Source organism: Cottoperca gobio, chromosome 24 (assembly GCF_900634415.1).
Source record: "Cottoperca gobio chromosome 24, fCotGob3.1, whole genome shotgun sequence".
In the NCBI taxonomy this organism is placed as follows: Eukaryota; Metazoa; Chordata; class Actinopteri; order Perciformes; family Bovichtidae; genus Cottoperca; species Cottoperca gobio.
Genome location: NC_041378.1, coordinates 3,780,708 through 3,804,436, shown reverse-complemented (window position 1 = coordinate 3,804,436; position 23,729 = coordinate 3,780,708). Strand labels below are relative to the sequence as shown.

The window sequence follows — 23,729 nt, the reverse complement described above, 5'->3', positions numbered from 1 at the left end:
TGACTCGCTCATGAACATTTGTAAAGATATATATAAATATTTAAATTACTTTTCTTGTAGGCTTTCAACTATATATATGTTAAATCCCTACCTTCTAAAATGCTGGTGTTCAATAAAGACAGTTGCTACGTGTTCTACTATTTACTCTGGTTTTATGAAGTGCTGCACACACACACACACACACACACACACACACACACACACCACACACACACACACACACACACCATGTATAAACATAGAGAAGGTGGCCGTGCAGATGAAAGCGTGAGAATGATCCACACGAGTTCAGTGTTAAAATGATAAAAAGTAAGAGTTCATCTCTAATGTTGTTAAAAAACCTTCTACCTACACAAAAGTTCAAAAGCCTCCTTTGTGTGTGTGTGTGTGTGTGTGTGTGTGTGTGTGTGTGTGTGTGTGTGTGAGCGTGTGTGTGTTTTCTTTCAGTTTCAGCAACTTCTGTCAGATTTGTTTTGCTTATTTGTATATCTTTAAACACAGAGAGAGGAGCAGCTGCCTGGCGTCTCCATCCGGGTTCTGCAGCTTCTGTTTACTCTTTAATATTCCAGTCATTTAAAAAGGAGGTCACGTTCACCGCATAACACACACATACATCATCACACAGGATGCATTTACTGGTGATGCCTGCGCCGGTTTGTCACTCTGAATCAATGCACGTGGAGCCTCAGGTGGAGAAGTAATAGCGGCAAAGACGTGGAAATAAAAGGCAGGAAGTGACATGGGGGGCAGATTGCCAGTGCGTTCCCAATCATGCTGTTATTGTGGGGTCTGCTTTTTGACAGATGGTGTTTTCCCCACAAATATACTCACATGCAGTCAATGTTTTATGATGCTGGGACAAAGCTGAAGCATTGTTAATGCAACAAAAGTTATTACAGCAACGCATTAATGCAGAAGAGCAACACTATGATGTGCACGAGCAGCTGCAACAGGACGCAGCCTGCAGGATATCTTTCACGAACACGAGTGTTTATATACGATACTAAGAAGAAATGATGGAATCTGAAACTGTTGTTCAGGCATCAACCATTTAAGTCATTTATCAAGCAAACATGTCATCAACACTTTCGATTTTCTCTCGTTTACGTCTCTGAAAACTGAATATTGTGGCGTTTTTATACAGAACAAGCAATGTGATTATGTCACCTCGGCTCTTTTCCACTATTTTAAAGACTAAACTATTAAGAGAAAACCTAAACCAGTGATTAACGATACCTTTCCCTCCTGCAGTCTTGTGTTTCTGTACCACATCCAGGTTCTTTGACAGCACGCAGAAAGAAGTGCTTTGCATCGCTTCAGGGTTTCACTTATTACAATATCTTGATCCAAAATCATCAATGGCTTTCCAGCTTTTTTTCAAAGTACACAAACATAACTTCCCATTTTGATATGTACACCCTTTGCTCCTGACTTTTTTTTGGGGGATTCTCAAACACATCTTTTCCTTGCAACACTTCATGAAGCCATATTAAAGAAAGAGGGAGCCTGAGAAACATTTAAATACATATCGTATTTCTTAGGAGGGAGATTGAAATGTTCACACTCCAGTATGTTATGACAGGAAGTCCAATATGACATTAATGGGAGACAAATGTTGACATTTTACACATTCGCGAGGCTGCAGAATAATACACACACGCAGGCGGATCCTGCTGTTGTTTATAATATGACATGTTTTAATCACATTTTAGTCTCAGCTGCTGGGAGGAACTTCAATCATATGAGTGGCTGATATAAGAATCCGCCTGATATATAATCAAACTCATGTATCTGAACCACTGCGAGTGAAGATGTAACAGAGTGATGTGTATGAAGCAAAGCAGCTTTCTAAATTGGCTCTTTGATGCTCGCTGCATCTCACTGGAGGGTATGAGCGGCAACAAATAAGCACGAACATACACACTGCATACACCCACACACTCACAGCTACACATTTGCAAACATACTACTCAGAGAAAGTAACTCAATCACACTTTTGTTTGTTATTACTGGATGATAAACATGTAATCCCTGCGAAAGACGTCTCGGCATCAGAATAATAAGCAGCTTGATCAAAATGAGCTGGAAAATGAAATCGATGCATCGCCTGTGCCGAAGTTTCTGTAAATTGCCAAACGGACAAGAATGAATCATAAGTTTGACGTGAGCAATGCATAATGTGACGATATGCATTATTCACACAGGTTATTGATTGCATTATAATGCAGCTCTCTGTTATCGCCACATTAAACATTCAATGTGTCTCCTGTTCGGCCGTCGGTGCGCAATATTTCTGCTAAATGTAATTAAATGCATCACTTCAGTGCAGTGCGATGACTTCCATATTTATACATGGAATTAAGTTTTAACATCCAGAACACACAGTAGAAACTGTACATCTTCAGCCCAAAGAAATGCATGCAATGAATTCTGCCATTTATATAGAAGTGAATTAAATAGTGTGAGGTCTCGGAGGGACTGTAACTCCTGCTGACTGAGCCCCACAGTCACGAATACCAAACTCTGCCAACTTCTAAGCCTCGTCTCTCTCCTCTGAAGCTCTAACCCTCCTCCTCCCCCTGCTTCTCTGCTAAAACCTCTTCCTCCTCTGTCCTGATCCCGCTCATTCCCAGGAACATTCAAGGCCTTTTTCTCCTCGGTGCCGTCCTGACTGTCCCCGTCACTCTCTGTCAACCCCAATCCACTCAAACCTGCAAGACTCCCCCACATCCAGGAAGACAGGAACGCACTATTCTACAGTTGGTGATAATCAACCTCTCCTGCTTGCATTTGATAGATCCTGAGAGGGAATTGGATGCGGAAGCTACGGTGTGTTTAATGCTGCAGCATAAAGGGGTTTGGTTGAGGTGTTAGTGTGAATACAAGTCTTACTTCAGGCTTTATTGATGCCACATTACTGTTTTGTTTTTCAATGCTAAGGTAAGATGCAGTAATTGTCACCTGACACTGATAAAGACTTTCCTATTGTGTTTCCTTCTAATGTAAATGTTAACTACACATCTTTATTCACAAGCACAGGTGTTACTGAGAACATTAACTATTGCTCTGTGTTATTCCAGGACTCAGAAACTGAAGCAGCGAAATGAAAGTCAGCCATCATTCATTTTGTATCAATTATGTCAAAATGTCTGCTGTGAAAAATGAAATGTTTGTATTTGCAAATAATTTATGTTGACATTTTCCTTGAGTCATCCTTAGGACCCATCACTCACACTTACAGAAGTCCATGCTGATATATAAAATCAATGTTGTTGCCTCGTTTCGTGGCCTTCAGCTCTTTTCTTGTGGTGTTCTAGCGCGACCTAGTGGCCAACAGCAGAACTGCACTCAACGTGACACCTTGTAGACTGGATAGAGTTAGAAAAAGGGAGTCCTGATGAATATTTTAAAAAGTATCGATGACTTAAGAGCTTGTAATGAATGATGAATAATACATTAAGTCTGTATTATTGGGGGATGCAGACAATGATGCCATAAAGTCATGTAATGCTTTTGCAAAATGCTGCATATATTATTTCAAACAATAAAAAAAAATGTAAAAGTAATTTTTCACAAACTGATTTTCAGACCTTCATGAATAATACATAAATATAAAAATAAATTCTAAATAAACACTAAAAATGCATATTATATGAGACAGTTAGCCAACTTCAACACATAGAAACTGACAAACCTTCGCAAATTCCTGCACAATTAAATGTTGTCATTGCTGCTATAATAAATAGAATACATAATACTGCACAACAAGATGCTGCGAGGACAGAAAGTAACAGAACTGAGGTCAGCCTTACGTCTACAGCACTGACCTGTAACATACCAGCTAACTGTGATGCACTGGGGAGATTGGAGTGATTGCATGAATGGGAGTGAAGGCATTATAGCAGGAAGTCTCATCACATTTGACTCTGAGCAACAGTAAAGTCTGAATATAAGAATCTTTACAGGTTTACAATAAGAGTGACCATCAGGGCCGGACAGGTGAGATGTAACCACCACGGACTGAACTCCCAGTAAAAGTAGAAACTGAAAATGAGTGTGTCCCTTTGCAAACAAAAGGCAGGGAGCAGAGAGAGCAGTATTAGTGTGACATGTGTGTGTAATGTATGCTGATACATCGTGTGTCAAAGCCCTGCAGGACAACAACCACAACCATGCCTCCAGACTTCCAGACTGTCAGGACATCTGTCATTGCTGACAGTCATATGCCCTGCCATGTGTGTGTGTTTGTGTATGTGTGTGTGTGTGTGTGTGTGTGAGGGAGAGAGAGAGAGAGATGGGTGAATCTTTGGCAGCGGGTTATTCCAGAGAACATGGGAACAGCCGTGCTTCTTAAACATTCATGTCTGGTATCCTCGGTGGCAGTTTTCCTTGTCTTTTTTTTGTTGCATGAAACATCAGAAGGAGCTGAGCGATGGCGGCCCTCATCAGGGTCATTCAGCCACAAGACGAAACGCGATAGTTCTTACAATAAAGCCGTACTATATACTAAGTGTTGCTGGAGTTTTGACCTCTTCAGACTTTAATGAACCCTCACTTCCAAAGACAATCCTTTACTGTAAATAACATGAAATAACATCGAGGTTTAAGTGTCCTTCTTTCATTTAAAAGTACTTCATTAAAAACAAAAGCTCTACAAAGGCCTTTTGAATTAGGAACAATGGGACAAGACCAACTATTTGACAGACTACAGACAGTTTTGATGGATGGATGCATGTATCCTGTTCCGACACTAGGGGGAGCAGTTTGCACACATTTGGACAGAGTCTCAAAGGGAAGCATTGTGCGGTGGTTGTAGGAGAGTACCAGAGGAGAGATTTGAATGTTTTCTACTACAGGAGATCAAAGTGTAGTCTGCTAGATACAATGTGAATGTGTATACACTTCATTAAGAAGTGCTTAAGGTGCTTAAAGAACAACAACAACACTGTAGCTGCATGTGATGTCATGTGATATATGTATCTTTTAATGCCAGAAAGTACTTGAGACCACATATTGCACTGGCCTATATATCATAATCAGTGTGAGACATCATGCACTGCTACTATTACTTGTTGTGCATCGAGAAGTGTTGGTTGGATGCACTGTGACTATTTTTAGATAAGTCAGCTGATAGGTGGGTTTACTGTAACCCCACCATCTTGGATTCCACTGCTAATTATGACACTAGATCAATAAATGATTACTGCATTTATCCAACTACCAGTTATACGACTGAACACCAAACGCAGGAATATCTTGTCAATATAAACAAACTTGAATCTACGCCGAGGAGGACTGAAGCTGTTCGAGAGGTGGATCGATGCTTTACATTATTGGTTTGGTAATTATTGATATATTATGCAACATTATTTGTCAGGAATATAAGGATTACGGCCTCTTTGTTGTTTACAGAGTCCACTAACCTTTAAGTATTAAGGAATACTAGAAGATAGGAACTATAAACTGGACTTTGTATTAATTGGTAGAAATCTATCAGTGTTCCCTGTACTGTGGCAACTGTAATACTTACATGGCATCCCTTCTCTGAAGTTCTTCATCTGTACAATACATGAAAGGCTTTTGCTAACTAGTCGTGCTCTTATTTTGGAAATTTCAGAGATAGGATTGCACGATAAATAAAACATGTGTTCTTTGTATTTGCTGTTCCTCGTGCTCAGCCTGCTGCTGTCAACCCGCCCTATAGCTCTTCTTACCAGGAGTGGTGTCTTTACAGGGGTTCCCCATTCACAAAGCCTGACTGAGAGAGAGGAGAGAGAGAGAGAGAGAGAGAGAGAGAGAGAGAGAGAGAGAGAGAGAGAGAGAGAGAGGGATGAGACATCCCTTCCTCACTTGGCTGCATTCGGTTTACCGACACCGGAGAAGCGACCATGCTGTGGAAACTAGTTGAGAATGTCAAGTATGAAGATATTTACGAGGTAACGTTACCGTCCATCTGTTCCAGGTCTGCGGGACTTCTTAGAAATGCTTTTATTGTTGGAGTCACGAAGTGTTAAGTTGAGTGAGGTGTTCTGCAGGAGGCTTTAGGCCTGATATTCTGTGATGGCTGTGAATCTGAGGACATTTCTCTACATGACACATTCTGACAGATAAGTGTTTATAATATTCGTTATGTTTATGGCTTTGGTTTGAGTCCACTCGCTTTTTGGATCATATGGTTAAACGGAAGACATTTTTTTTTTTTTTGACAGTGGATACAGATGATTTGTATTTCACCTTTTCTTGACTTTTGCCATTTGGGTTAAATTTTTGGCATTTTTTTTTGGTGCAAATTCATATCTAAAAGCAGCTTAAAACTTACATTTAAAAATGTTTATTTCATCTCTTGTAATATCTCTAAAAAGATATTTAGGAAGAGACCAGTGATGCTGCAAAAAAAATGCACCCAAAGATAGTCGAATTACAAATGAATGGCTTATGTTATATTTTAAATTACAATTAATGAAATATAAGTGAGGCCGGGTCAGAGGAAGTTGATGATGTGTCAGAAGAATGTAAATCATTTGGCTTTGATCCCAGAACAATATATATTTTTTTTAAATACGAGCGAGGAAGAAGGGGAGAAATACCGCCGCGCGCGGGGGCGAAATGCTGCTCCGGCCCGCGCTGAATGGGCTCGAGCACAAAGCCCACGAAGAAAGGGCAGCTCGCGAGGCCCCTCGGCTCAACCCGGTGGGAAACTCTTGTCTCGTGCCGCACATGGTTTTTCTCCCACGGCGCGAGGGAGGGGAGGCTATAATGTTGTTAAACAAGTCATCCAAGAGAGCGAAGAGGGGGTATAGTCTACTATATAAAGTTTAATCGCTTCTTTTGACTCGTGACACCATTCACACGAGCTCCTCGTGCTCCCTGTAGTGTCTCGTGTGTGTTTGTCAGGAGGCTAATAAAAGGCAGCTGCAACACAACATGAGACACCGTGTATTCAGGGTGAGAGGTGTGTTGGCAGGCTGGAGTTTAGCTTAAATGTCTTGTAGTGACTGGAGAAAATAATAGTAATAAGTTGTGTGGTGTGTGTGTGTGTGTGTGTGTGTGTGTGTAGGTATTTTGTGTCTGTGCGTAAAAGGGGTTTTTGGTGGAACCCTTTGCTGCATCGCCTTGCATTGGCACGAGGCTGTGTGTATCATAGATTCATTGATTGTCGGTGTCATGGTTGACTCAGTGAGCTTTACTGCACACTAGACTTGTGTTGGATTTCATAACGACAACGTGCCGTTTGCGCAGAAACGGTTTGTGGAGCGGTGTCTCCAAAGTGTGTCTTTCCTGCGTCAGATTTTTATTTTTTTCTGATGAGGAATCTCTCACGGGTCTGCTCGCCCTGTTCGCTTTCTCCTGCGAGAGAAGGTACTCTTTCCATCTCATGCTGTTCGCGCGTCGTTTCGGCTCTCCACGGAATTTAAACGTCACTCACGGTTGCGCGAGAGCCTTCACGCTCCATGTGTCGCCAGTCCCCTGCCTCGCGCACATTAATATTCTTGTAAGTCTCAGTCATGAATAACAATTACACCGTATACCGGGGGTAGAGGCGGGTGCTCGGTGCTCACACTCAAAGCTGTGGCTGCTCCGGGCGGAGGAAGGTTCTTCATGGAGCTGTAGACCAGGCCTGCCTGCAGATACGCACGCGCTGCTTTTACCTGGAATGAGTTTGTCTATCTCGAGCCAACACTATCTTTACCATCCTGCTGTTTTACCGTGAGCGCTCGTGACACCAACAGAGGGTTTACAAATGTTAGTTCACTCCTACTCCACTGCGGTGAGTTTCCTTCCCTCACAATGTATTTCACAATTCGTTTGCGGAAATGGTGAATCTGTAGACATTGCTCGGAGGTTTTCGTTGTGAGACATTTTAAATTAGGTTATAACCTTTTTTCTTCCTCCAGGCTCTCATGTGCTATTTTTTGTTCAGGATATTTAATGCCAGTTAGGCTACTTTGGCTACATGACCAGAGGCACTGTGCTATAATAAATGCATCATGGTCCATAGGCCTCCATATGGTTTGTATTTAGTTAAAATTTGGTTCCAATTCTGCAAGGAGTTGAGTTTTCTGTTCTTCTCTGCATCCTCTTCAAGGACCGGCATGACGGTGTCTCGAGCCACAGCTCGCGCCTGTCCCAGCTGGGCTCACATGCGGGACCCTACTCCAGCGCACCGCCGTTGTCTCATGCGCCATCCTCGGACTTCCAGCCTCCGTACTTTCCGCCTCCATACCAGCCGCTCGCTCACTACCAGAGCCAGGACCCTTACTCCCACGTCAGCGACCCGTACTCCCTGAACTCCCTGCACCAGAGCCAGCAGAGCGCATGGGGGGCACGGCAGCGGCAGGACGCCGCCGGGGAGCGGATGGATAGCTCCGCTCTGTTGGCGCAACCTCGTGCTCTGCCTCAGCTGTCCGGGCTGGACCCCCGGCGGGACTACGGTGTGCGGCGGCCTGATGTGCTGCTGCACTCCGCTCACCCGGGACTGGACTCCGGTATGGGCGACGGACTGCTGCACGGGCTGCACGGTATGGAGGACATCCAGGTGAGTCAGATAAATCCATGCTGAGATGTACAGGGGTTCACGTGCATGGGGCATATTTCAATTATGATTTATGACGTTATTTTAAGGATTTATTTTATCATTATGTCCGAGAAAGGAAGCAACGAATGGTGAACATGCCACTGTGATTCTAGTCAAATTAATATCTAAATAACAGGTATAAAATGTTTAATCATTACTATTAAAGCACTTCTACGTTTAACTAAAATAAACATATTTAATCTAGATATATAAACATTTAGATGGCATAAATAGCTATTAAAACGGAATTTAAATAAATACATACAGGGAATGGATTGGTAATTATTGGCGGTTGTCTTCTTCATTGTCTCCGTGCCTTTAGTGTTAAGGTCACTGATCTCAGAGCAGCTCCCTCAGGGCTGAACTCTCACAGCAGCTGTAGCCTAAACCGAAATGGCCCACAGCTAAACGAAGTGTCTTCAGAGAGCTGAGACATCTTCTTTGATGAGAAGATGCTGATACGTGGAATAATTCACAAACTGCTTGATGGAGCTCAAATCTTGTTTCTGTGGATTCAAAGTCACTTTTCCTCAACGGCGTTAACGATTAATACATATTTTAAAGCAGAACAGTCTTGAGAAGATTCTGCAAATATGTATCGAAAATACACCTTAGTGTGTGTTTTCTAATCTATTCAATTTGCTGCACAAATGTCATTTTAAAATGCATTAAAAGTACATTTTATTAATGTTATTATTATTGTATCCATGATCATATTATTGCCGTTGCTGAATTCATAGAATTTGAAGGCTGTCATAATTATTTTAAAGGATTAATATATATATTATTATTTTTATTTTTATATTGAGCATATATATATATATATATATATATATATATATATATATATATATATATATATATATTGTTGGTGAAATAGACTTACAGTCAGCTGTGAAGGATTTCCCCTCAGGGCACAACCATCACGAATTGTTTGCCATTTAACCTCCACATTAGATTCACATTTCTGGCTTTACGTATTCGTGTCATACATTTATTAACCCCATTTAAATTTGTTTTAACAAGTTCTATTTTTTTCATTGTTATACGAGCGTGCAGCAATGATGACAACATCAGGTCTATTCAAATAGGAATGTATATCGCAGGATGATGAATGAGTCTTTAAATGTGTGAGAACAGCTTCTTCTAAATGAGCCATGATGATGAAGAGGGGAAAAAAGAAGAGGGGATGGATTATAAACCAGATGTTTGCTCTGTGGAAACTATTTAAATACGTTTATTTTTCCTGCTTTTAGAGACCTGACATGAATCCTGCAGGACTGTGTGAAAACATATATGACTATAATAATTTGTATTTATCTTGGTTATAACAGACAATTGATGACACCAACGGAACGAACATCCTGGATCAATCAGTAATTAAGAAAGGTAACACACACACACACACACACACACACACACACACACACACACACACACACACACACACACACACACACACACACACACACACACACACACACAGTAATGTTGCTATTAGTCCTATCAATGCAACAATAGGATTAAAACGACAAGATTTACAAATATCAAATATATCTCCCCTCCAAAAAAACCTAAAAATAATTTGGCATTATTTTTAGATTGTTGATATATGTTTGTACAGGTGTGTAGAGCTGCCATCTTATCTTGGGGTTTCTCTACTCTCTGCAGCATTATAGGCTCATTTATTTTGTGATATGTTGTGAATTATGATGATTTATGCTCTGCAGAACTACAACATAGAGAGTCTCATAAACAAAAGGGCACGACTTGGATCTGAACTCGACAGATCTCCATGTTTTGGGCTGGTGAAGGTTGATTCCTGTTTCATGCTGGCACATTTTTCGGTGCCCGGGATAGCGAGTTCGAGGCCGGGTTAACGATCCCGGTATATTGACTAGCAGGCAGTGTGTCGCTGACAGGCTGACAGGCTGCCACGCTGCCGCCCTGATGATGTGCGGTGATTTAGTTACGGGATGTTGAGTGACTGAGCTCCCCGCGGGGCATTTAAGCCGCTGATGTAATAAATGGCACCGCTCACGGAGATCTCGTGAGCTCGTTTAGAGCTAATCTGCGGTATTATCCCCCGTGGAGCCATCAAACCCCCCTCGCACTGGCCCCTACGCATGCATGTACAAGGCTGTCTGGCTGCTTCTTCTTTCTTTTTTTTACGCCATTAGCGCGAGCATTAACACGCGGGATGAAGGAGCATCCAGTGCTGCTGGTGGGAGTTAAACCGGCCGTGGAGAAAAGACGGGGAGGAGGTTAATGTGATTTGGGAGCGCGAGCCAATCAACAATCGATAATATTGTAATGAGAATGTCGCGCGACATTAAATAACAGTAAATGCCCGGCGCGTGGGCGCTTCATTAGGCCAGGGCCGCCCTCTGAGCGCGCGTGCTCTCATACACTAAACAAAGTTTGACAGAAGAGATTTAAAACTTGAATGAAGCAGCCCCCTTGTGTTATAATGTGTTTAACTTGTTATGTAATATCGCCTCTAACCTTCCTCTTGCAGTTCCCATGCCACACAAGAACATGGGCTCTCTGATGCTGGGGAAGGACGGGCTGATGGGGGGGATCACCGTGAACATAAACGAGGTGTTCTGCTCGGTACCGGGCCGCCTGTCGCTGCTCAGCTCCACGTCCAAGTACAAAGTGACCGTAGGGGAGGTGCAGAGGAGACTGTCCCCGCCCGAGTGCCTCAACGCCTCCTTGTTGGGGGGCGTGTTGAGAAGGTACGACTGCAGCCTCAGAGCATGTTGATGCAGGAACAACTCTGTGAAAGTGGCTCGTTAAATATGCATTAATTAAACCCTGAGCTGCATCTGTGCATAGATTCTACTTAACATCAACAACATCTCTGGAGACGCACCAAAGCACAAGCTGGACACTATTGTGTGATAAAGTTTCCACACTTTCATTTATTAATTTAATGCCTTGTAAGATCATTTTTGTAATATTATAAAATTGTTTCTAAATATAGGCATATATGTCCTAGTTCTTTAATTATGCAATTTGCATGAATTATTTCCCCTTCTTTGTGCAGAGCAAAGTCCAAAAACGGTGGGAAATGTCTGAGAGAAAAGCTGGAGAAGATTGGACTCAATTTACCTGCTGGAAGACGCAAAGCTGCCAATGTCACATTACTAACGTCTCTCGTAGAAGGTGATTGCTTTACTGTGTTTAACTCCATAAATAGCGAAACTGCACACATATATTCTTTACTCTGAGATAGACTAATTGGGGGAAATTGTGGCTCTAGAAACCAAAGCATTTTACTCGCTCACTATGACACTAGTTTAACATCTCAAACGAATACGCACGGCCAAGGATTGCAAAGTTCATGACCTTACAGGCTTGACGAATGACAATAATCTTGTATTCATAAAATGGCTGCAATAATATAATGTCAGGGGAATACATATTCAATGGTGAACGAGTGGAGAGTACTGGGGTTAGTAAATTAGATTAAAGGACTAATTAATTGATTAAAGGCTGCAGTTTAGGCCATTATAATATTGCCCTAACATTTAAATAAGGCAACATTTTTTTTCTGCAACCAGGCCGAAGAATATTTATTTAAATTGTTTGTAGTTCAAATAATTGTATTTATTTATAATATTTTAGGAACCTTTAATAAGTAATACATTATTAATAATCACCAGGTAATTCGCACCTATAAAAATGCACCACTTTCTATTGTTTTTGCGTCACCTGGGAGGATGACAGCGGAGGGACATTAGTGCGTAAAAGGAAAACGTGTCAGTTTAACAGCTGTATTCCCACTCCACGTTTAAATCACGTTAATGAATCCTTAATAAAAGACAGAAAAAGAAACACGTGAGAGTGTACACGCGCATGTGCTCGTGGCGTGGGTTATTGTTTGTCTATACTCATATTGACACGTATATCGTCCCCCAGGTGAAGCGGTCCACCTGGCCCGGGACTTCGGTTACATCTGCGAGACGGAGTTTCCCACCAAGGCCGTGAGCGAGTACCTGAACCGGCAGCACGCGGACCCCAACGAGCTGCACACGCGGAAAAACATGCTGCTGGCGACAAAGTGAGTTTGATGGACCGTTTGATTAGATTCTGTTCCGTCGTAGCCTTTATAGGGTGTTGTGTGACTGTCATGGAATATTTAATACGTGTGTGTAGTGTAGCACAGGGAGATAGTGATGCCTAGTTTAATCATTTAAAATCAGTATTTAGGTATTTAGACACATTTAACCTATAATTCTTTCTGTCTGTCAACACAGAGGTGAGCACTTAAAGGGTTTAAGGGTGAATCAGTAATATATATATATATACATATTATATATTTCCAGTTCAAACTTCCCTAGTACATCAGATTTATTAAATGTCTTCAAAACAGTGAAACATTTATGCCTCAAAGTTTACAGTTCCAGCTTAATTTGAATTACATAACTGTCACACATCCAGGGTGAAAACCAGGACACTCTTCTTCTACAAGTAGTTACATTTCTGATGAATGAAATTGTTGTGAAATTAAACTGTCTCAGTTTCCTGGGGCCTGCATATGGCCCCCTCTTCAAGACCCCTGAGGGTGCGAACCTCTCCTGTCTCCTCTGCTTCACTCTACATCACACACAGTCCATTGTGCCACAGTGAACATGGCATTGACATTTAAAAAGGAGGGAGATTTTCTTAATGAAACGCATCAAACTCGATATGGATCTAACCTGTAATGAAACTGCAGATTAAAAAAAAGAAAATCTGGGCAGTTAAATTCAATTCAACCGTTTTAAAATGAGCAGAAATATGCATTTAAGTGAAGAATCGTATTTTGTTTTAGCAAGGCATTCATTTACACCACCTAAATAACCTTTAGCTCCAGTATACATGAACCTTATTTGATGCTGGACACTTTAATGTGCCCTATACAGCTCCCAGACATTATTAAATACGAGCTCTGAGGTTGCTAGTGTATGTCTGACCTCTGCTTCTGGTCTTAGAAGCTCTTAAACCCTCTTAAAGTTACTTATAATAATCAACTTTTATGGCCGTTAAACTGTGGAATTGAATACAGGATCTTCTGATTACTTTTAGCAACCGAGCGACATAGATCTTCTTTAAAGAAACCAGAATAGGAGAGGTCATGTGGATATATAAATGTGGATTAAATCACAGAGTTACTTTGGATTTTTGTCTATTTTTTACAATGACCAAAAAATAAATCCTTTTGCCAATTAAAGAGCAGTCCTATTCTACGTCCATTTATTCCCCAGGATGAGTTTTCTAGATAAAAAAAAGTAAAGCATCTAACAAAGATCCCTTCAGGAAGCTTGTATTTTTAGCTTGCATAAATAGTGCTGTCTGCTGGCCTGCACTGCATAAACCATCTGCCTGTGTGTGTGTGTGTGTGTGTGTGTGTGTGTGTGTGTGTGTGTGTGTGTATCCCAATGTACTCAGTATGTACAGTGTGTTCGGTGGTGGATGTTTGATGCTCAGATGCAAACCTGTTCCAATACTGTGTGTCGGTGCTGCCTGTTAGAAATTCATTATTTAGCAGTGAAGTGTTTCAAGTCGTCAGAAAACAACAGCGAGAGCCTTGAGTGTAGCCCGGGGTGGCGGCTTCTCCTCTCTACTCCCCTAACCCCAGCTGGGCTCGGCCTGCACAGCCTGTCACTCATTTGCTGGAGCTCTGCCCGTAGGCCGCTTATAGGGTGTGTGTGTGTGCGTGTGTGTATGGGGCGTGCAAGTACACATTTTGAGAGAAAGAGACAGAAAGGTCTCTTGAATATAAAATATGGGCCTAAAACCAGAGGATGATTTGCTGAAATTTTAAGGAGAATGAGGTGAAGATGTGATTTTCTTTCACGGTTGCATTTTTCGTTTGAAATCTGAAGGAAGGACGAAGATCCATTTAATGATCTCTCTTCTTAAATTACATATATTAACATTTGAAGATTGGCCCCTTAATGTGGAGGCCTCAAACCACACAACTGTCTCGCTCTGGTATTGGTTTCACTTCATTTTCCAGACATTAATCTGGTGTTTTTGTTTAATGACCAAGTATGCGTTATGGGCATTAGCCTTGTACTTCTGGAGGCCTTTTGCAGTTAAAGTATTGTGGTCTTGAAGATAATTTGTCAAACATAAATGCTGTGGTGTTATATTGAGTATGAGGTTGAGAGGGTGCCCAATGGAGTCAGAGGAAGACTCATTTTCACTTTTCTAAAGCATGAACAATAAAGATGTTTAGAGAACCGAAGAAACAGCTTTGTTTTAGATTTTGAAGTAACAAAAAAATAATGTTTTATGGGAATTAAAGACTCAATACTCAATTAAAAAGGCCAGGCATACTGTAGCAGCTGACGCCATCAAGTCCATGCTTCTTCCTCTGATTGTTTTCCAAAAGCTTTTTAGAAATCATAAATGAAACAGAGGTAAATAGAGAAAAGTTGAAAGAACGTGTGCTAGTAAGTAAGCCTTGGGACACACTTACACAACATCACTTAAAGGAGTTAAAAAGGAAAAGCATCAGGGGGACTATTTTCCTTTGGGATATATTTTGTTATACAAGTTAGATAGACAATTAAAAACATTCCCCTTCTCTTGTAAATATCCTGATTTGAACATTTGGAGAGGCTGTCGTGTTGAGCTTTAAGGCCTTACAGAGGGCGGGTCGTTTGCACCATGTGGCTTTTATTTTACCTGGTTCTTAAATCTGGTTATGATTAGCACATCACTGAAGCTTTTGCTTTAGTGTCCCATCATGCATCACTCTGGGTTTATATGATGTCCGAAGGCTGTTTTTTCCTCTTCTGGGTGAATCACTGCTCTCACTTTTGTATCCACTAAACTACCACAACCATAATTTCACAGCACTTTTGGTTAGCTAACACAAGCTAATTTCTTATCCTTACATACGGGACTGTAACATAACAGACAACATTGTTGTTTTTGAATTCCCCCCAAAATAGAGCTACACTAAAATGCAGCTAAATAATTTTTCCTCAGTGCACCAAAGAACTGTGCACTTGTGTTTTCCTGCTTTTATTAATAGTTTTTATTCAGCGTTTGCAACTAATGCTGCAAAATACCTTCACTGTCTCCCCTTGAGAGTCTCACCACCACTAAGCTAGTAAGGGGACGATATTGATATGTTAGTACTGATTGTATAGCGGCCAATCGTAGTGCTCTGATATCCTGCAGTTTGATTATGTACATACTGACTGCAGGAAGCTTAAAGAGACGTTTTGATCATGTGACACACACGTTTCCATGGTTAAGTTGCATTGGGAATTGCAAGTTATATAATTGTGGGTTTTCAGAGAGCTTTGCTATCTTGTGGTCAGAATTCTGCCTCAGGCTTTTTACTAATAGCACTTGGAAACACTGGATACAATGGTTGTCATGCTTGGAAAACACAAAAGAAACACTGTTAGAAATGTAAAATTATAGAAAATACTTTATTGTCTACTTTTTGTGTGCAAAATGTGGACATCTTCCTTTGGTTTGCATGTGTAAAATCTAAAAACACACCATATCACACCCAGACAGGATGCATTAAATGCATTAAGCTCCCTCCTAACGTCTTGTTCTGTCTTCTCCTCCCTGCAGACAGCTGTGTAAGGAGTTCACAGACCTGCTGGCCCAGGATAGGACTCCCCTGGGCAACTCAAGGCCCAGCCCCATCCTGGAGCCCGGCATCCAGAGCTGCCTCTCCCACTTCTCCTTCATCACGCATGGCTTCGGCTCCCCCGCCATCTGCGCCGCGCTCACCACCCTCCAGAACTACCTCACCGAGGCTCTCAAAGGACTCGACAAGATGTTTCTCAACAGCCCTCCCAACAACCGGCACGGGGACGGCAGCAACAAGGCCGACAAAGAGGAGAAGCAGCGGAAATGAAGCGAGGGGGGCGATGAAGGAGAGCCGAACGGGAGGCAGACACACAGACAGAGGCGTTACACCGTTACTTCTAGCTTTACACCACTGCCACTGACCTGCCACACACAGGGCCGAGGTGGAGGAGGAGGAAGAGGAAGGCTTGGTAGAGAGAACAAGGAGGAAGAGGAAGACACCTGTGGGCCAGTGTCAGAGAGCACAGAGGGATGTTTCATCTGTGTTACGTTCTTTTCATTCCCCTGAGGACATGATGGTTACTGTGTTACATCCATTTCGCTCCCCCTGCCTGCATCCTGTGAGACTGAGATGCTGTGAGCAGCCAACAAACAACATTGTGTGTGTGCCTGAGTGAGTGTGTGCGTGCTTGTGTTTGTCCTCACACAGAAAAAGCATTGTGGGTATGAAGATTGAGCATTTTATCTGTGAAACAGGTTTGTCTGGTTACTTAACACAAGATACGAGGAGGGAGGGTGTTAATTTATGTGTGTAAATATTTATTTATATTAATTTAAATGGATGGTTGTGTAAATAGGTGCGCCAGCTATTTTGGAGTAGGCCTATTTATCTGTGATTCGACCTTTGTGAGCCGGCGGGGGGGCAGGACTCATCCAGTGTTTTTCTGTTCTTATAGAGCTGTTGTCATGGTGCTGATGATGGGTAGACATGCTTCTAATTGTCCAGTGATTTCATTTCTATCACATTGATAATAAACCATGTGTTTTATTATGCGAGGTGTGCAGCCTGCGCCTTTTCTCCAGGGAAATTCTCCACCAGAGACCCAACAAGGGTCGGGGGGTCAGAGTCACTTTCAGTTCAATCCATTCAAAATGTAAAACGTGGTCTTCTTTAGCTGATGTGAGACAATTTAACTTATTATTATTAACAAACACCTGAAAGCAAAATAGTTTACATTTGCAAAAGCAACTTTCTGAACGACTGCAATAATACTAATCCTGTTATTCACTATTCAATGTGACGGTTTCACAGCCAGTGAAAGTCATTCTGATTTAAATTGAATGCGAGTTTGGGTTTTAACAACCGCTATCTGTCCATCACAAATTAAATGTCTTAATGGTTTAGGTACCAGTGTAAAAAAAACCCCATTAAGATCTTATTAATGGGCCAATGACTACGTTAAAGAAAACCATTACATTTTATTTTATTTTTCATTTAAACTAATTATTCGCTGCAGCAGACAGTAAATTTACGATCATTGCGTAGACGTTGAACAATAAACAAAACTAAGAATTTCAGATGTTCATTATAAAAAGCAACTCATTCTAACCATGAGCCAGAAGTAGATAATAATCTAGTATAATAATGTATTATCCATCCTTCAGCAGGGAGGAACATACGTGAGAGCCGTGAGAAATGATGATATTCAAAAAGGTACAGTCTTTGGTTCAAATATAAATAAAAAAGTAGCTCCAACACTAAAACTGAAAACACAGAATTGGAGTCACATTGATTACAAGTAAATCTGATTAATTTCTGGGGATATTTAGGCTTGTTTACCTTAATAATGTTTGCAAGAACAAGAGTAAAACAGTCCTAATATGCAGAGATGATCAGCGAGTACACTCCTTGTTATAAGTTATATACTTATACTGTACTTCACTTGTAGTTTAAAAGGTCATGCTAAATGGTCCTTTAAATTGGCCTTTATTTTGTTATTGGTGATTAAAGATATGCTGAAATTGTTAAGAAAAAAAAGAAAAGAAATAAGAATAGTTCTTTAATACTTAATAGCTTTTAAGGTTCAAAATATCTGGCGTCTATTGCAAAGCCTCTGATACACACACACACACACACACACACACACACACACACACACACACACACACACACACAATGATGGATACTGCCTTATTCCAGGGAGATAATTGGCTGCATTTTCCGGCCAGTGAGGCTCTCGTGCGAGAGAGGCTTCTCTCTCTCTCGCACGCGCGCAGGGGGAATAGAATCGTGCCTCGCGGGCCCGCTTCTGCGGTGGGGATCTACCGCCGGTGTGCTAATGACGGGAGAGCGCGCGAGACACTGAGGAAAAGGTAGAGAGACAGAGAAAGAAAGCTAATGAGAAAGAGAGACGGAGAGAAAGAAAAGAGGGAGCTCGAGAGGCGGGAAAGTGTCCCGCGGGCTCAGTGTGACCCGTGGAGTGGAACGCCGCGTGACGCAGGTGCAGAGTTCAGCACCCGCATGTCCGCGAGCGATTCTCGCTCAACAAAGACAGGAAGCTGCTGAGCATCAGTGGCTACAACAACGACAGGTTGGCTGCAACAATAAACAAACAAGGCAAAGATAACAAAACAACAAACATGACGTTTCCACTAATTAACGCAGAGCCGTTCATCAAGCGCACGAGGGACACTGTCGATTTAAGCGTTATAAAGGCCCTCAATGCAGTTTAATGTTAACTTAGACTTACTGAAATGTGTCAATGAATTCTTTAAAAATGTACTAAAGACAGGAATACAGGCTGTTGCAATGTCCTTTCATGTTTTAGGAAATGAAAACAAAATATTTACCAATACCCAAAAGACTTGTAGGTTATATAAAACATTTTTTAATTAATTTTCAAAATAAAGTCATATGGAATAAATCCCCAGTAGTCTAAATAATGTAATAAATATGTTTAATAAACCAATGCAGCAAGTTGTGCACCGGTGACTTAAGAAAGATTATAGATAATAGTGTGTGTGGAAACCTTTGTTTTTTTCCAACTCAAACGTCCAGAACATAACAGATAATCCTAAACATGTAATTAAAGCTCAATAAAATTATAACAAACTACATTTTAGCATTAGATTTAAAAAGAAAATGCAATTAATTAAATGCAAAAACCGTACTAAACTAATGTACCTGTGGCGACAGATGTTTATGTTGCCTTGCTGCAACAACAAAAAGTCCTGATGTTAATTGAACATAACTGTATTAATAGGCAGAAAAGTGCCTTAAAAAAGTACTTATATGTGAATATGTATGTTCTCCTACCACACAAGTAACTAACATCAAGTGCTGGTGCAGGTTTTACTCTTGTGCATTGAGCCTCCGGCCTCTTGCTTCATTGTGAAGTCAAGGCTACATCTACATGGTGTTCACAAATGAGTCTTCCAATATCCTGCAAATATCATAAATTACAGTAATCCTATTATATAAGGCTATTAACACTTTACTTTAGCAGGAAGGCGCATGAGAAGTTTACCAATCTCTTCTTCAAAAGGTCAAAAATATTGCAAGTTTGTACTGCTTGGAATATTAATTAATTAATATGGAATATTTAGGAACTTTATCAGGCTACTCACAAAGAATTGATGAAATATCTATCAAATTAAATACTGAATTATGTCACATTGATTTTTAAAGTGTAGGTGACGGTGAAAGTCACTGAGAGTCTAAACAAACATGTCACCTGTCACACAACACGGACTGTTATTGTTGCCTATGGATGGAATTTGCTTGAGGTTTTTAATTTGTTATATAATGCTTTACTGTTTACTACAACAAGTCACATACAGAAAATACAAAAGCAATACCCAGTTCATAATGGCAGATACTATCATGTTCTGTGTTAACTTGTGCTTTATAGATTCAGTTTTTTTTAATAGTTAAATAGTTAAATAGTCAACGGAGGACCATAAATGTTGAACTAAACTTTAGCATTGAGCACGTTTTCCCCCTGAAGGACGTAGCCCTACAACAATATGAAAACTTACAAACTTGGAGCTTGTCAATGGATACTGATTCCAGAAGTCAATACAAGCTACAAGAAGTTTAAAACAGTAAAACAAACTTATGTGCAACACTGGTTACTTAAATGTTTCATCTGCTTGCCTCATGAAATCCTGCAAAGTTAATATGAATACACAGAGTTGAACTGATAATATAAACTAACACAGGAGTCTGGAGCTTTCTAATGATATTATCCAATTGCTCTTTCTATCATCATTCCACATTTTCCAACCGAGGGATTGGAGCAAAATCGAGCAAAGAGAAACCAAAAGTCTGGATCAGAAAAGGTGAAGGTGTGTTAGCCCCTGCAGGACCCCTGGTAGTTTCTATAGAAGCGGTGCAACATGGAATATCTACCTCTGCATTATTACAGGTGTGTACTTTTAAAGTGGTATGACGTAAATTCCTCCTGTTTTTGGTTTGCATTGTGCAAAGAATCTGCTCTGCTTTGCAATCGCCTGTCAAAGTTTTTGAACAGGTCCAACGTGGCTCCTGCTCATCGTGCTGAAACGCATCACTTCCTGTTCACAAGACACAGATCCACCAGCTGAGATCCTCCAGGTGCTGCATATTATGTGAATTACTTGTGTTTGATGAATTGATGATAATGGAAAGCAAATCTTACTTTTATGAAAATGTCACAGGTTGTTACTTTAATGAGAGGACAAGTGGAAGGTAATCTAGTTATGAACATGGACTGAGCTTATGAAGACATTGGTAATATTTGAGATACAAAGTATGACAGTCTTTTCCATATGCAGTTATGTCTGCATCTCTGTCAGTCTGTCTGTCTTTTTGCCAGAAAGTGAGAGAGCAAAGCCCCTCAGCGTTCTGTCACGCAATGGGCTGTAAAAATGCTTATCCCACACACACACACACACACACACACACACATATACACACATACATACAGATACACACACACACACACACACAGGTTATCCAGCATGCAGACAGCCGAGTGCCGGTTGGGAGTAATTCCTGCTCGGGGCACTGTGCTCCAGGCAAGGCAGGCGCGTGCTGGATATTTCATTATTCATTAATTTACTGTTTAACAAATCCTGTCATTACTGAGCCTGAGCCGAGTTCACACACACACACACACACACACACACACACACACACACACACACACACACACACACACACACACACACACACACACACACACACACACAAACTCACTCACTGACATACACACATGCACACAGACACAAAACACACACTCGCTGCAGTGGGTGTCAGGCGTGGCAAATCGGCCTGTTTGATCCCGGCCTTCTCAACAAACGGGGAGAGAGCCATGAATAATAAGAAACGCGAAGCCTCGCCGGAACGAGGGAGCGTGACACTGTCTCACAAAAAGCCCTTTAGCATGGAGCAAAGCTCCGCCGGGGCCTCACCGAGGGCCCAGGGTTCATTATATGAAAAGACAAAACAAACAGTTGGCACGACTGTGATCGATATGAAAGGCAAAGCTCCACACACACACACACACACACACACACACAAAAGAAGACGAAAGTGAATCATGTTTGACAAAAGACGCTGTACTGTTTCCTTTCTGCACACGGAGGAGTCTAGCATGGCTGCTGTTTACTATTTTCACTCCGAGTCCACTAATGGGATCAGGATTAAAGCGGTGAAGATGTGTCTGGCTCATCCAGCTCCATCCCTGTTTTTGGCTCAAATCCCTACAAAAACAAAAGAGTAACTACTCGGGTTTCCCATGAAACAGCTGAATATATACAGAACGATGAACTCAGACACCAGAATAATGACTTTTACTTTCCCTTTTCAGTCTAGTTCACTTAATTAATTAACAGAGGATGCCTCCAGGCTACAAATATTCATTATTTCACAGGAAGAAAAACATGTATCATAAATATTATAATGATAAATTTGTGTTGTACACATATATTGTATTCTACACCGCTCTGTAAGCAAACCTCATCCATGTCACACTTGTATGGTGGCTGGAGAAGGTGGAGCAAAGTGACCAGGGACGTAAGAGCAGACCTGCAGCGATGCAAAGGGTTAAAGCCTTCAAGTCCTGGCACTGAATGCCACAGCGAAAGGATAAGGGCTGGCGTTCAAGGGGAGGAATGACTTTGTTTCTCGATCTGCTGCCCTGAAGTATGTCGCGGTTTGTGGGTGGCCACAGACTTGATGTCATTAACATGTGACATATGTAGAGCTGACTGGAAGTGGCTGGAGGCCAGTGTTTGTCTCCGCTGCTGTACTTGTGTCTACAGGGCCAGGCAGGCTGAGTCTGGGCTTTGTCAGCAGTCAAGCAGCCAAGCCACTGTCTGCTGCTGTTGATAGTGAACACGTTTATCAGTATGCATGACGGACAGTGTGCATGAGAGTGTGTTTGCTGGTAGCTTAGGGCATGAGGAGGAGGCGGTGGGGCTCTGGCTGGTTGTTCTATCAGGGGGGTCCTTGGATGTAGATGTGTGGGCAGGGACACGGGCAGTCAGGGTCCCTTAAGGTTGGACGGAAGACGCTGAGTTGAAGTGACACAGCTGCTGCTGCTGAGGCAAGGCTGCCTCTCCAGACGGGTCAAGGTTACACAGAGGAGAACACACTTCTGCCACATAGCTTCCCGCGCTCACTTACACGCAGAGACACCCGCGTACCAACTCAGGAATACAAAGCAATGCTCCCTTAGCCACCAAGGTCAAAAACGTCTGGTTACTTGTACCGACTATAAGGAGACTTTCGTGTGTGTACACTGTATTTTAGCAGGTTATAGTCTGGTCTGATGTTAAAAGAGTGTGAATTTATTTTGTATTTTGCCGTGTTATCATGTCAGTGTTGACCGATGCTTCCATGCCATTGGTGGACACGTGTCCTCTGAGTGCGGACACGTGTCCTCTGAGTGCGGACACGTGTCCTCTGAGTGCGGACACGTGTCCTCTGAGTGCGGACACATGCCTACACTGCGGTTGTAAGTGGGCATGTTGCCTCTTACATGGCGTTTGCATCTGCTCAGATTAGTTTGACATTTTGGTTTACAAAGAGTTGGGTGAGAAGATCGATACCACTGTCATATCATGATGCTACAGCCAGGAGATGGTTAGCTTAGCTTAGCATAAAGACTGGAAACAGCTAGCCTTGCTCTGTCCACAAAGGTAACAAAATCCACCTGCCAGCTCCTCTAAAGCTCACTAAATAACACTTTACAATCTTGTGTGTCTAATCTTTCACCAACCTCACAGTGACCAGGTTTGTGTTCCATCTCGTACCGGCAAAGAGTGTCGCTTTCTTTTGACCATGAGGATCTTCCTCAAGCCTTATAGTATATAGACTGGCTCTCAAAGATTTTGGCGAGGTGCATTTGTTTAGTTTAAACCTTCACAGATGACAAATCCACTGAGAGATCATTCTTCTCTGTTATACAACATGGTATTGGGATGTTGTGCTTGTTAGAGTTGACCTGTGTGGTTTGTGTTAATCAATAAAATCATCTGCTGTAGTGATTAACAGGGATATGTGGGAACACTGGCAGAAGTTCAACCTCAATCCAAAGAGACGCATCTAAGCAGGTAT

General features: G+C 41.7%; 1 protein-coding gene across 2 annotated transcripts; it reads left to right on the top strand.

Moving 5' to 3' along the window:
• Positions 1–5,839: 5,839 nt before the first annotated feature.
• On the top strand, positions 5,840–17,170 carry tfap2b (transcription factor AP-2 beta). 2 transcript variants are annotated; one of them, XM_029425262.1, is made up of 7 exons: positions 5,840–5,936; positions 8,087–8,536; positions 9,910–9,964; positions 11,094–11,313; positions 11,625–11,743; positions 12,500–12,641; positions 16,166–17,170. In XM_029425262.1, exons 1-7 carry the CDS (start codon positions 5,889–5,891, stop codon positions 16,452–16,454), a joined length of 1,323 nt encoding a protein of 440 aa, XP_029281122.1. In that variant the 5' UTR covers positions 5,840–5,888; the 3' UTR covers positions 16,455–17,170. The 2 variants fall into 2 exon arrangements, with proteins under 2 accessions (XP_029281122.1, XP_029281123.1); XM_029425263.1 differs by lacking the exon at positions 5,840–5,936 and adding an exon at positions 7,592–7,768.
• The last annotated feature ends 6,559 nt before the right edge of the window (positions 17,171–23,729 follow it).